The sequence below is a fragment of the Sciurus vulgaris genome (genome assembly GCF_902686455.1).
Source record: "Sciurus vulgaris genome assembly, chromosome: 3".
In the NCBI taxonomy this organism is placed as follows: domain Eukaryota; kingdom Metazoa; phylum Chordata; class Mammalia; order Rodentia; family Sciuridae; genus Sciurus; species Sciurus vulgaris.
This window is the reverse complement of record NC_136463.1, coordinates 91,238,620-91,252,732: the sequence shown is the minus strand read 5'-3', so window position 1 is coordinate 91,252,732 and position 14,113 is coordinate 91,238,620. Positions and strand designations below refer to the sequence as shown.

Below are 14,113 nucleotides of genomic sequence, written 5' to 3'. Positions count from 1 at the left end.
TTTTTTTTTTTAAGTTGTAGATGGACATAATACCTATAATACCTTTATCTCTTTTTTTATGTAGTGCTGAGGCTTGAACCCAGTGTCTCACACATGCTAAGTGAACGCTCTACCACTGAGCCACAAACCCAGCCCTAGTCAAGCACTTAATCACTGAGCTAGATCCCTAGCCCACTATAATATCTTTAGTTTTTTTTCTTTCTTTTTTTTTTTTCAGTGCTAGCATAAAACCCAGAGCTATATGCAGAGAAAGCAAGTACACTGAGCTGCATCCTTAGTCCTTTTCATTTTGAGTCTCACTAAGCTGTCTAGGCTGACCTAAAATTTGTATTCCTCCTGCATTCAACATCTCGGGTAGTATGATGGCTTATGATGAGTAGCATGATGCCGCTTTTAACAACAGATGGCCTTCTAGGGTCTGTACAACCAGTGAGAGTATTTCTGTGATAAGTTCTCAATGATTTCAGTCAGGTGCATTGGCACATACCTATAGTCCCAGCTGCTCAGGTGGCTGCGGTAGGAGGATTGCTTGAACCCAGAAGTTTAAGAGCAACCTGTGCAATGTAATGAGTGACCCAGTCTCAGAATAAAAGAAATCTGACTTGAAAATGATGGGGTGAAGGAATCAGAAAAATTGTAGTCAATGCAGGATACAAGTTCCTGTCAGGTATGTTCCTAATTAACAAGGGTGAGAGACCTTGACGATGGGATGAGGAGGCTCAGTATGAAAATGCAGGAGCAACAAGAAAGCCCTCTCCCGTTTCTATTAGGAAGTTTGTGTACTGACTTCATTAGGAAAATGGGGTGGGGAGGTCCTGAAAGGAAACGACTGGATCTTGAACATTAATTTGACCAAATATATACCCAAAAGAAAACTTTAAACCTAGGAAAAATGCCTTCCTTTTTGGTGAATTTGTCCTCTTCCGTCCAGTCCTGCCATTAGAGAGAAGGGGACTCCAGAGCAAGATCATTACTGCAAAAAATGAAGTCCATTTTCATAGGTGAATGTGTGTGCTTACATTTGCACACATCCTCTTTCTTCATGCAGTACTTGGTAGGGAGCTAAAGTGGTTAATGGGTAATAGAGCATGTATAAGATCTTGATGAAAATTAGAATTAAGGTGAGTATAGACTTTCAGAAGGAAAAGTTTTGAATTTTGTAATGTCAACTGATGTGTAAATTTAATGGATTTTCAACCAAATGCTAAGTGATGTCCATCAATCAGGAAATCATAAGTTATGAATTGGGATACACACAAAAGTGACATAGACCTAGATATTCTGAAATGGGAATATCTCCAGGACACATGAGAGAAGAATTATGTAAACTTAAAAGATTCTGGGGAAAAGGATGATAGGTAGCATTTCAAATAGTGCAGAAAGATGACTTGAGAGGCTAAGGCCTCTAAGGATCACAAGTTCAAGCCTGATCTCTGCAGTTTGTTGAGACTGTCTCAAAAACTAAACAGGACTGAGAATGCAATTTAGTAGTAGAGCACCTCTGAGTTAAATTCCTTGTACTGGGGGGAAAAGTGGGGAAGAACAGCCTATTCAATAGCATGTTAGAAATTAGCTTGCCTTACAATATATGCAATTAAAATTCAGGATGGGTTAAAGAAGATGTTAAAATCAAGAATAATCGACAAGCAACAATAGATGATAGAGAGGATGTGGGGGAAAAGGTACTCATACATTGCTGATGGGGCTGCAAATTAGTGCAGCCACTCTGGAAAGCAGTGTGGAGATTCCTTAGAAAACTTGGAATGGACCCACCATTTGACCCAGCTATCCCACTCCTCAGCCTATACCCAAAGGACTTAAAATCAGCATACTACAGAGATACAGCCACATCAATGTTCTTAGCTGCTCAATTCACAGTAGCCGGACTGGAACCAACCTAGATGTCCTTCAATTGATGAATGGATAAAGAAACTGTGGTAGATATACACAATGGAATATTACTCAGCTATAAAGAATAATAAAATTATGGCATTTGCAAGCAAATGGATGAAATTGGAGAATATCAATGAGAAGCCAATCTCAAAAATCCAAAAGACGAATGATCTCACTGATAAGTGGATGATGACACATAATGGGGGGTGGGAGGGGGGCAAGAATGGAGGAAGGACTGTATAGAGGGAAAAGGGGTGGGGGGGGAGGAAAAAATAACAATGAATCAAACATCATTACCCTATGTAAATGTATGATTCTGCAAATGGTATGCTGTTACTCCATGTACAAACAGAAACAACATGTATCCCATTTGTTTACAATAAAAATAAAAAAGAAAAATCGAATATTTACATAGGTTTGACCTGGGATTTTTTTTTTTTAGAAACTGGTACTAGTAAGTGTCAAAATGTGAAATTCTACAACATGCTAGCAAGGCAGAAATTTAGGAATACTACTAGGAAGGATTTAAATTTGAAGAAATCTCATTTCAATCAATTTGGGTATGCCTGAGATAGAATCCATCTACAAAAATGTTCACAAATGGACAAGGTGTGTATAAGGATACTCATTTGCAGCATTGTTTGCAACATATTAAAACTTAAGCTGGGTGTGGTGGCACAGGTCTGTAACCTCATCAACTCAGGCAGGAGCATCACAAATTTGAGGCAAGCCTGGGCAATTTAGCAAGACTCCATCTCAAAAAATAGAAAGGGCTGGGATGTAACTCAGTAGTAGAGTGCTCCTGAGGGAATGGGGGAAACAAGCTTAAAAAGCAACAAAAATGTTCGATATGTAAGAGGTTTAATTATGCTCCATCCTTGCTATGTAGTGCTGTGCATCTGTTAAAAAGAGATTGCTCCTAGAGTTATTGAGTGCAAAAAAGAGCTTAATAATGCCATGATGCCAAATACAATGTCATGATTCCAAATACAATAATTTATGTCAGATACTTTAAATGTTAAATGCATAACCATTAAGCTATGTGGCAAAAGAAAACTGGAAGAAATTATAATGTGCCAATTTTTAAAAAACTTTAAAAAAAGAAGCAAGATGGAAGAATACACATTGTTGAAGGTGTTTAGGAAGAGGAGGGAAGTGAGCAAAGGGGAATTTGCAAGATTTTCATAGATGTTTCTATATCTAAATATTTTACAAAATGTATCCATTATTCTTTTTTTTGTGCATATGAGTGTGATTCTAGGGATTTAACCCAGGGACCTCTACTACTGGGCTACTTCCCCAACCCCTTAACATTTTTAAAATTTGAGACAGGGTCTCATTAAGTTCAAGGCTGGCCTAGAACTTGTGATCCTCTTGCCTCAGTCTCCAGAATTGCTAGAATAACAGGTATGTGCCACCATGCCCAGCTGTTCACATATTTTCAAAGGAGGGCAGTTGGTGAGAGACTTATTTTTGTTCATGTCAAGAAATTTTAAAGTGCTGCATGCAGTGGTACATACCTGTAATCCCAGTGGTTTAGGAGGCTGAGATAGAAGGATCGCAAGTTCAAAGCCAACCTCAGCAAAAAGTAAGGCACTAAGCAACTCGGTGAGACCCTGTCTCTAAATAAAATATAAAGTAGGGCTGGGGATATGATTCAGTGGTCGAGTGCCCCTGAGTTCAATCCCCGGTATCCTCCCCACAAAATTTTTAAAGTAGTAAAGAAAAAGTAGAAAAAATTTTCCCCAAATACTTTCTAGGTTTTTCTGCTTATTTTCAACGAAAAGTTTGAGGGTTTTGTGTTATTTCTTATGGTCTTTCAATTTTTATTATATTGGTGAACCATGTTCTTTCACTATCATAGATAACCAGGTTAAATATTGTTAATAATCACGTAGTATTTTACAACCTCAACAGCCTGTTGTTATAAAGTCAGGATTCCTTCCACATACCTAACAGTTTCCTGAAAATGGAGCTGTCTCAAAATGTAGTCTTTATTGTTCTACTAAGTTTTTCATGCCAGGGGTTAGTCTGGGAATCTGATGGAAATTTCATTTCAGCTGCTGGTCCTCTAACTAATGATTTGCTGCACAATCCAAGCTATCCACTGGAAAACCAGAGTTCTAATTTTGTAGCTGGGGACAAGGACATTTATGTTTGTCACCAGCCACTGCCCTCTTTCCTGCCAGACTACTTCAGCAGTCTTCATGCCAGTAAGATCACCCATTATAAAGTATTTCTGTCGTGGGCACAACTTCTCCCATCAGGAAGCTCCAAGAATCCAGATGAGAAAACAGTGCAGTGCTACCGACAACTCCTCAAGTCCCTCAAGACTGCGCAACTTAAGCCCATGGTTGTCCTTCACCACCGGACCCTACCCACTACTGTCCAAAGCAACAAAGGCTTTGGTGATCTCTTTGCCGACTATGCCACATTCGTTTTCCATGCCTTTGGGGACCTAGTTGAGATCTGGCTCACCTTTAGTGACTTGAAGGAAGTAATAATGGATCTTCCCCATCAGGAATCAAGAGCTTCACGTCTTCAGACTGTCACTGATGCCCATAAAAAGGCCTATGAGATTTACCACAAAAAATATGCGTCTCAGGGTAAGTACACATTGACTCTGAAGCTAATCCACTGCAGCCTTCTCACCACCTTCCCCCATCTTTCTTGGAGCTGGACTTAGTATTTCTTCTGCTTACTTTCAATAGACTCCTCATATCTATACATTAATGAGAGACCAATATTGTATTGATTTCCCAATAGAGATAAGAAGGGTAGTTTATATTGCATAATGCCCAATATTTCCTTTGAAAAATGAATTTTAAATTCCTTGCCCAATCTTGAAACTGTGCAGCCACTGATTGTCTCTTTGTCCCCCTTCCCTTCTGAAGGAGCCCTTCCTCCCTAACTATCCAAAGCTTCAAGATTGCCTGTGCTTCTCCTTCAGCCCCCACCCCTATTCTTATGAAGACCACTAAGACCACTGTATCCATTCAGGGGAGGCAGACAAACATAAGATAAAATGATGATATACTAACAGGGAACAAAAAACCATAAGGTGTTTTTGTTGTTTTATTTGTGTCTGTGTGTGTGGTGCTAGGGATTGAAACCAACAAGTGCTCTGCCATTGAACTATGCCTCCAGCCCTGAGAATACTCTAATTGTTCATATTCCTGTTTTATAGGTAACTTGAAGTTCTGATTCAGTAAGTCTGAGCAGAATCAGGACATTTGGATTTTTTAAAATTTCCCAAAGTGAATGCTAGGTATACCAATTTTGGACTATTATATGCTTTCTTTTTTTTATTATATACTATATGTATGTATGTATACTACATATAGGTTTTAAAGCATGGTATTAAGTTATATCAACGGTTATAAAATTGTTCTTTAGATCCCATTCTCTGTAATTATCTTTTATCATTATTAATTTGACAGCTGAAATTTTATCTTTTGTGTGTTAACCCACAGATATTTGATTATAGAGAGTTTAACATTTTTTTCTGTGTTCACTTAAAAAGCATAGAATCAGGGGCCGGGGTTGTGGCTCAGTGGTAGAATGCCTGCCTAGCACTCGTGAGGCCCTAGATTTGATCCTCAGCACCAAATAAAAATAAAATAAAGGTATTGTGTCCACCTACAACTAAAAATGTGTGTGTGTGTGTGTGTATGTGTGTGTGTGTGTATTTTAAAAAATTTAAATAAAAAGCACAGTATCATAGCAACATTATTCACAATATGATACCACCATTAGCAAAAAACATATAGGTCTATATAGACATTTTTTTCAAAAATTACATAGTACAGCAAGTACATGAAACAGCTTCCAGGGGCTGGGGTTGTGGCTCAGTGTAGAGCACTTGCCTAGCATGTGTGAGGCACTGGGTTCAATACTCAGCACCACATATAAATAAATGAATAAAATAAAGGTCTATCAACATCTAAAAAAATATTTAAAAAGCTTCCTAACATCACTCATCACCAGAGAAATCCAAGTTAAAAACACCATGAGTCAGGCGCAGTGGCACATGCCTATAATCTCATTGCCTTGGGAGGCTGAGGTAGGAGGATCACAGGTTCAAAGCCAACCTCATCAACTTGGCAAGGCCCTGAGCAACTTAGTAGACCCTGTTTCAAAGTAAAATAAAACACAGGGCTGGGGTTGTGGCTCAGTGGTAGAGTGCTTGCCTAGCACTTGTGAAGCACTGGGTTCAATCCTCAGTGCCACATAGAAATAAATGAATAAAATAAAGGTATTGTGTTCACCTGCAACTAAAATACATATATATATAAAAAAAGGACTGGGGATGTGGTTAAGTGGTTAAGTGCCCCTGTGTTCAATTCCTGGTACCAAAAATAAAAACAAAATAATAAAAACGCGATGAGTTTTTATCACCTCGCTCCTTTCTATTTTATCATCAAAAATATAAAAGATAACTAGGACTGGTTAGAAAGTGAAGAACAAAGAACCCTTGCACACTTTGTAGGAATGTAAATTAGTGCAGTTAAATTATGGAAAGCAGTATGAAGTTTCCTTAAAAATTAAAATCCAGGGGCTGGGGTTATTTCTCAGTGGTAGAGTGCTCACCTAGCACATGTGAGGCACTGGGTTCAATCTTCAGCACCACCTAAAAATAAAAAAATTAAGGTATTGTGTCCATCTACAACTAAAAAATATTTTTAAAAAATTAAATTTAGAATCCAGCTGGGCATGGTGGCACACCTGTAATTCCAGAGACTTGGAAGACTGAGGCAGGAGAATTACAAGTTCAAGAACAGCCTCAGCAAATTAGTGAGACCATGTCTCAAAATAAAAAATAAAAATTGTTGGAGATACGGTTCAGTGATAAAGTGCTCCTGGGTTCAATCCCCAGTATCAAAAGAAAAAATTAAATCCAGCAATCCTGGGCTGGGAATGTGGCTTAGTGGTAGAGTGTTTGCCTGAAGGTCTGGTTCAGTCCCAAACACTGCAGAAAAAAAATCCTGCAATCTTACTACTCAGTATACATCTAAAGCAAATGAAATCAGTCTGTATTTATTGCACACTATGACAGTAACCAAGAAAGAGAATAGCTAAGAGTAGGGGCACACACCTGTAAGCTACTCTAAAGTCTCAGTCAGGAGGATTGGAAGTTCAAGGTCAGCCTGGGCAATTTAGGGAGACCCTATCTCAAAAAATTAAAAGGGTTGGTTGGATGTTTAGCCCAGTGATAGTGCATCCCCAGGTTCTATCTTCAATACCACAAAAAGAAAAGGAATAAACCAAGTGTCCAACTGATGAATGAACAAAGAAAACATGGTATGTATACACACACACACACACACACACACACACACAAACATATACTACATTATAAAATATACATAGAGAATGTAAATAGAATATTACTCAGCTACTTAACAGGTTGAAATCCTTTAATCCAAAATGAACTGGAGGTCATTATGTTAAATAAAATGAGCTATGCACAGAAAAATTAAGGACTGCATGTTCTCACGTAGAATCTTGGGGGAAAAAAATCTCCAAGAAGTTGAGTGCAGAACAGTGGTTATCACAGGCTGGGGAGAGGGGGAGAGGAAGGGAAAGTTTAATTATTATTGGGTATAAGGTATAGTTGGTTAAGAAAAAGAAGTTCTGGTGTTCTGTTGCATAGTAGGGCAACTATAAATAATGATACTGTTCTGTTTACCTTAAAATTTTTAAAAAGCTAGAAAAGATTTTTTTAAAAGTTTTTTTGTACCAGGGGCCCTTATCCACTGAGCCACATCTCCAGCACTTTTTAATATTCAGAGACAACAAGATCTTGCTAAGTTGCTTAGAGTCTCACTAAATTGCTGAGGCTGCCTTTGAACTTGCAATACTCCTGCCTCAGCCTTCCAAGCCATTGGGATTACAGGCGAGTACAACCATACTTGGCTAGATTTTAAATATTTTCATCATAAAGAAATGATTACCAGATTTGAACATTATACAATGTATACATGTATTAAAATATCACAAGGTACCCATAAATATGTACATAAATTTTTATGTATCCATTTTTTTTTAAAGGTCTGGCAAGGGAAGAAAGTATGAAAATCTATGAGGGCAGATGGAGGAGGTGTTTTATTTTATTTATTTACTTTTTACATGGCACTAGGGATTGAACTCAGGGCCTAATACATGTTAGGCAAGTAATCTGCCACTGAACTACACCCCCGACCCCTAAAACCTTTTTAAAAATTATTTTCTAAACTTAAGAAGGAAAAAAAGACTTCTGAAAACTATAGAACATTGCTGAAAGAAATCAAAGAAGACATAAATAAATGGAAAGACATTCTGTGTGAATTAAAAGACTTAACATTGAGATGTCAATGATACTCAAAGCAGCATATGGCATTCAATGAAATCCCTATCCAAACAACAATGACATTGTTTCTCCAAAATATAAAAATCCATCCTTTAATTCATTTGGAATTTCCAGAGATTCTGAATAGCTAAAGGAATGTTTTTTTAGGTACTAGGGATTGAATCCCACATGCCTCTCACATGCTAGGCAAATACTCTACCACTTAGCTGCAGCCCTAGTCCTTTTATTTTTGTTTCATTTGTTTGTTTTGTTTTATTTTATTTTGATAGTCAGCAACAAAAACAAAAAACAAAAAAACAAAAAAAAACAAACATAAAAAACAGGCAAAGGATTTTTTTTTTTTTTTTTTTTTTTTTTTTTTATTACTGGGGATTGAATTCAGGGGCACCTGACCACTGAGCAACATCCCCAGCCCTATATTATATTTTATTTAGAGACAAGGTATCACTGAGTTGCTTAGCGCCTCACTTTTGCTGGCTTTGGATTCCTGATCCTCCTACTTCAGCCTCCCAAACCGCTGGGATTACAGGAATGCACCACTGCACCTAGCCTAGGCAAAGGATTTTGAATAGACATTTCTCCAAAGAAGATAATGCAACTGGTCAATAAGCACATGAAACATCACCAATCATTATAGAAATACAAATACAAACCACAATTAATTACCACTTTATACTCATTAGGCTGGCCCCTATAAACAAAGAAAGAAAAAAAGAATAACAGGTGTTGGTGTGAACATGGAGAAATTGCAATCCTTATGCATTGGGGTCAGCAAGGTAAAATGTTGCAGCTACTATGAAAAACAGAATGGTGGTTCCTTAAAAATTTTTACCTTAGCAGGCATGGTGCCTCATGCCTGTAATTCTAGCAACTCTGGAGGCTAAGGCAGGAGGATTACAAGTTCAAGGCCAGCCTGGGCTACTTAGCAAGATCCTGTAACAAAATAAAAAATAAAAGGGCCTGGAGAGGTAGCTCAGTGATATAGTACCCCTGGGTTTAATTCCCAGTACTGCAAAAATAAATAAATAAAATAAATAAAATTTAATTTAGGGGCCAGGGATATAGCTCAATGGTAGAGCATTTACCTAACATGTACAAGGCCCTGGGTTTAGTCCCAGTACGTAAAATAAATATTTAACTTAGAATTATCATGTGATCCAAATTCCCCTTCTGGGTATATACCTATATAAGAATTGAAAGCAGGCTGTTGAATGTTATTTATAGACCCATGTTCATATTAGCATTATTCATAATATCCAAAAGGTGAAAACAAACCAAATCTCTGACTATTGATGGATAAATGTGATGTGGAATGTATCTACAACAAAATGTTATTCAGTCTTAAAAAGAAAGGAAATTCTAACACAACAACATAGATAAACTTTGAAGATGACATTCTAAGTGAAATAAATCAGACTCCCAAAAAAGACAAATATGACATAATTCTACTCATATGCAATACCTCAAATGGTAATTCAGAGACAGAAAGTAGAATAGAGGTTACCAGGGACTGGAAGAGAGGGGACTGGAGGAGTTATTTTCGGAGTTTTTTTGTTTTTTGATACTGAGGATTAAATGAACTCGGGACACTTGACCGCTGACCACATACCCAGCCCTATTTTTGTATTTTATTTAGAGATAGGATATCACTAGTTGCTTTGCACCTCACTAAATTGCTGAGGCTGGCTTGGAACTCTCCATCCTCCTGCCTTAGCCTCCCCAGCCACTGGGATTACAGGTGTGTACCACCACTCCCAGCCAAAATGGTAGATTTTGTTATGTATATTTTTTACCACAATTTTTAACAAATAAAACAACTATTTTTGGGGAGTGGTGGGATGGTGGAGATGGGAAGGATGGTAGAATGAAACAGACATTATTACCCTAAATACATGTATGAAAAAATTTTTTTAATAATAAAATAATAAATTTTTAAAAATTATTTTCTAATCTTTTGGTATGTGTATATTATAAACCTTCTACTGATTTGTTAGATGTGCTGCCACTCTGGAGAAAAAAGATGATTCTTGGCAGAGTTAGAGAAATGAGACAAGAGTGAACATCTCTCTGATGGGAGGAGTAAACACACACAGCACCTCTGTTTGCCCAGTACTGGAACACATTCCAAGGCTACACCCAGTAACCCCTGCTACACCCCTTTCAACAGTGGCTTGAATGTTGGCCAGATTACTTTGATAAATCCCTTAAAGCATTCAGGGAGCCAGGTGTGGTGATGCACACCTGTAACCCCAGTGGCTTGCGAGGCTGAGGCAAGGTCAAAGCCAGCCTCGGCAATTTAGTGAAACCTGCAACTTAGTAAGACCTGTCTCAAAAAATAAATGTGGCTCAGTGGTGAAGCACCCCTGGGTTCAATTCACCAAAAAAAAAAAAAAAAAAAAAATAGGGTTGGCAACTTAAGAAACCAACTCTGTGGCAGTGTTTATCAGATTATGGTCTAAAGGACCACCCCAAATTATGCAGGAAGTTTGAGTTAAAATGTGTGTTCCTGGGCTCAACCTCCTCTGCTAACCCCAAATCTGAGGGCAGGGACCTGGAAATTGGCACTTTTAAATAATTTTGGCAGATGATTCTGATGCACACAAAAGTTTGAGAATCACTGTTAGATACCTAATGTCAAAACAAAACAATTTGCATATGTTAATATTGTCTTTGATTCTCCCTCAATACACAATAGGACTATATTGATGTCTATACAGTGAACAAGGATAAAGTAACATCAGTTTCCTGAGTGCACCCTGCCTTCGAAGCAAATTAAGGAAGTAGTTATCTTCTTGCCACCTTTATCTTGCTGGTGGCAGGGCAGGGTTATTGTTCATACAAAACAGTATCCAAGGGACATTTTTTTTAGCTACCTTTTTTTTCTAAAATCTTTCAGATAAAGTCATGTGAACTGTTTCTTCAGAAATCCTTTTTTTTAAATTATTAGTTGTCAATGAATCTTTTTTTTTTTTTTAATTTATATGTGGTACTGAGGATCAACCCAGGGCCTCACATATGCTAGGCAAGTGCTCAGCTCCAGAAATACTTTTTAAAGTTAGTAAACTTCTTATAGAAAGGTGGATACAAAATGAATGCACAGTGGCTTCCCTGGTCAGAATTTGCTGCTCTCACTTACCTGCTGTTCTTTTGATTGTTTCAGGTGGAAAGCTATCTGTGGTTCTAAAAGTAGAAGAGATCTCGGAGTTCCTGCTAGAACCATCCACATCTGCACTTGTCAAGGTGACAATAGCCCAGAGATACAGCCTCTGTAGTACCTGGGGAAAGTTGTTGTTTTATTTTGTTTTTGCTTTTTTGGTACTAGTGATTGAACCCAGGGATGTTTTACCTCTGAGCTATGTCCCCAGTCTTTTTTAAAATTTAAAATTTTAATATAGGGCCTTGCTAAGTTTTGAGGTCGGCCTTGATAGTTCAATCCTCCTGCCTCAGCCTCCCAAATCACCTGGTATTATAGGTATTTTGCCACCACACCCAGCAAAATTTGTGATTTTTGATTGTTGAAAACAAGCCAAATTTTTGTCAGCTGGTTTGATATTTTTATAAATGCCTTCTTTGAGTGGCATATGTTCCCTAGTTCAGAATTGCTTTAAGAACAAAATCTCGTTTGTTGTAGCCCCAACTCTTGCTTTGTCAAGTGTTGGCTTGCCTACACAAAGAAGCCGAATGCTTCTGCTTGCCCTGATTCTTTATTAAAAGAATCCAAAAGAATCAGGCACAGTGGCACACATCTGTGATCCCAGCGACTCGGGAGGCTGAGGCAGGAGGATTGCAAGTTCAAAGTCAGCCTGGGTAACTTAGTGATACTGTCTCAAAATAAAAAGAGCTGGGTGTGGTGGTGCATACCTATAGCAGTAGTGTGCTTGCCTAGCATGTTTGATCCTCAGTACTGAAAGAAAAGAAAAAAAAAAGAGAGAGAGAGAGAGAGAGAGAGAGAGAGAGTCCAAATTATCTTACTAAAGATCGATTTATTGCAAAACAAATGTTAGGATAGAGGGATTTTAAAAATGTGCTTCCTAGAGTATCCATCCTGGTTTCTGCATCCTTTATAATTTTCTGTGTTTTAAAAAGAAAAATTAAAACATCTGAGCAGTAAACAGCTTTACCTCCTTTTGGCTGCTGGGCAGTATGGAAAGCCATCAGAAAAAACAGCTGATCTCTGTAGTTCTGTGGCATTGCCAGGGTACTGTCAATATACCATACGACTCACTGGGGGTTACATGTATCAGGGTTCAGTTTTTAGATTTACAAGTGCAGGAACATAAACCCCAGATGTGATAAGATTCTGGATAAACAACCCTTGGGCTTATTGTATGACCATATTGCTGTCTAAATTGATTTACAAAGGGTAATAACTGTTATCAGTTATAAACTCAGGAGACCAAAGTGCTGATCAGAAAAATGCAAGTCTGGCAGTAGCCTTTGAACTGGTCTCTCTACTTAGATCCATGCTGTGTCATGCTTCAGGGTAACCTTCCAAAAGCAGTTTTAATGGATCCCATCAGGATGCCACACTCCCCTGAATCAACAAATCCCTCAGGGCTTTCCACTGTATATGTATATGTCTTGTCTTTCTGCCCTCAATTCCTGTACCCAGTGTATACCCCATGCTGGCTAACTGCTCTCCTACATGATGTGTGACATTTACTTCTTGTCCTTCCTGTCCTCCTACCTTCCTCAAATCTTTCTGGATCAAAAATCTACCTATTGTTAATGACAATGTGAATGTGTTCCATTACGAGACCTCACTTAATAACACTCCCAATACGTTCTCATTTATCCTGTTGAACTCTTTCCCCACTTGGACCCTTTTGCCATTTTTTATACCATCTGACTCCCTTTGTTGCATGTCAAAATTACCTAGAGAGTTAGAATACAGAGATCAAGGTGGAACAAACCTGGGCCCTTGGAAGGCATCCAAGTTCCCAGGGGAATATAATTCCCATTGATGTTTGAGCATCATTGGTGTGTGCTTTCCTTATATCAAGTTTATTTTCTGCCTTTTCTTTGTGTAAGTGCTGTTTATATTAACTCTCCTTATTAACTTGTAAGCTCCTGTGAATCTTATTCATGTTTGGTTTTTTTTTTTGTTTGTTTGTTTTTTTTCCGGTGCTGGGGATCAAACCCAGAGCCTTGTGCTTGCAAGGCAAGCACTCTACCGACTGAGCTATCTTCCCAGCCCTCTTATTCATGTTTAAAAGTGAATCCCCACTCATGTTACCAACACAATGACTTTGAGAACTAGGGACTCAATTACTATGTGTCATATGGAATTGGCAAACAGAAGCAAGAACTGAGAGGATGGGTAAAGGAAATTTTGAGTGAGCATAGAGCAAGTGTGAGGAATCTAGTCAACACTGATAATAACCTGATTGGGAAAGCAATGGGGAGCCAGTGGTAAATCAGTTATGAAAGTCCATGACACACTTGGTTCTTACCAAATGCCATTTCTCACCAGATATCCTAAGAAAAAAAGATCATCTATGATGGGGAGAGGCAGGCAATGGTCTATGACAAGGTTAGAAATGGAGTAGCCATCCAGGCTCACTGAGGGAAGTGGGGAGTGAACAACAGTAGTATCTCCATGTGTAGACTCTTGAGTTTTTTCAACATAGGCAGGTCATAGACAGGACCAAGGGTTATGTTCTTAATCAGAATGTGAACTAGGACCAAAAGGGTCATGCTCTCAGATAGTAGAATGGGTCAAGATAGGGCTAACTGGGTGAACTTCAAACTGGCCTGAAATTAAAACAAAACCCCAAGCCCCAAAAGGGTCCACAGAGCTCTCACAAGGAATATGCTGCTGCAGATAGCTTTGACCTCCAACGCAGTCCCTCATCTACACTGGTGGAACCC

The 14,113-nt window shown here is 38.4% G+C and overlaps 1 protein-coding gene across 1 annotated transcript in view; it reads left to right on the top strand.

Moving 5' to 3' along the window:
• Positions 1-3,862: 3,862 nt before the first annotated feature.
• LCT (lactase) overlaps positions 3,863-14,113 on the top strand; it is a gene marked incomplete at its 5' end in the record, with an annotated part of 46,681 nt that continues 36,430 nt past the window's right edge. The window contains 2 exons of the mRNA XM_079135598.1: positions 3,863-4,499; positions 11,403-11,482. Of these exons, the coding sequence (XP_078991724.1) occupies positions 3,863-4,499; positions 11,403-11,482 (717 nt within the window). The remainder of the gene's footprint in view (positions 4,500-11,402; positions 11,483-14,113) is intronic.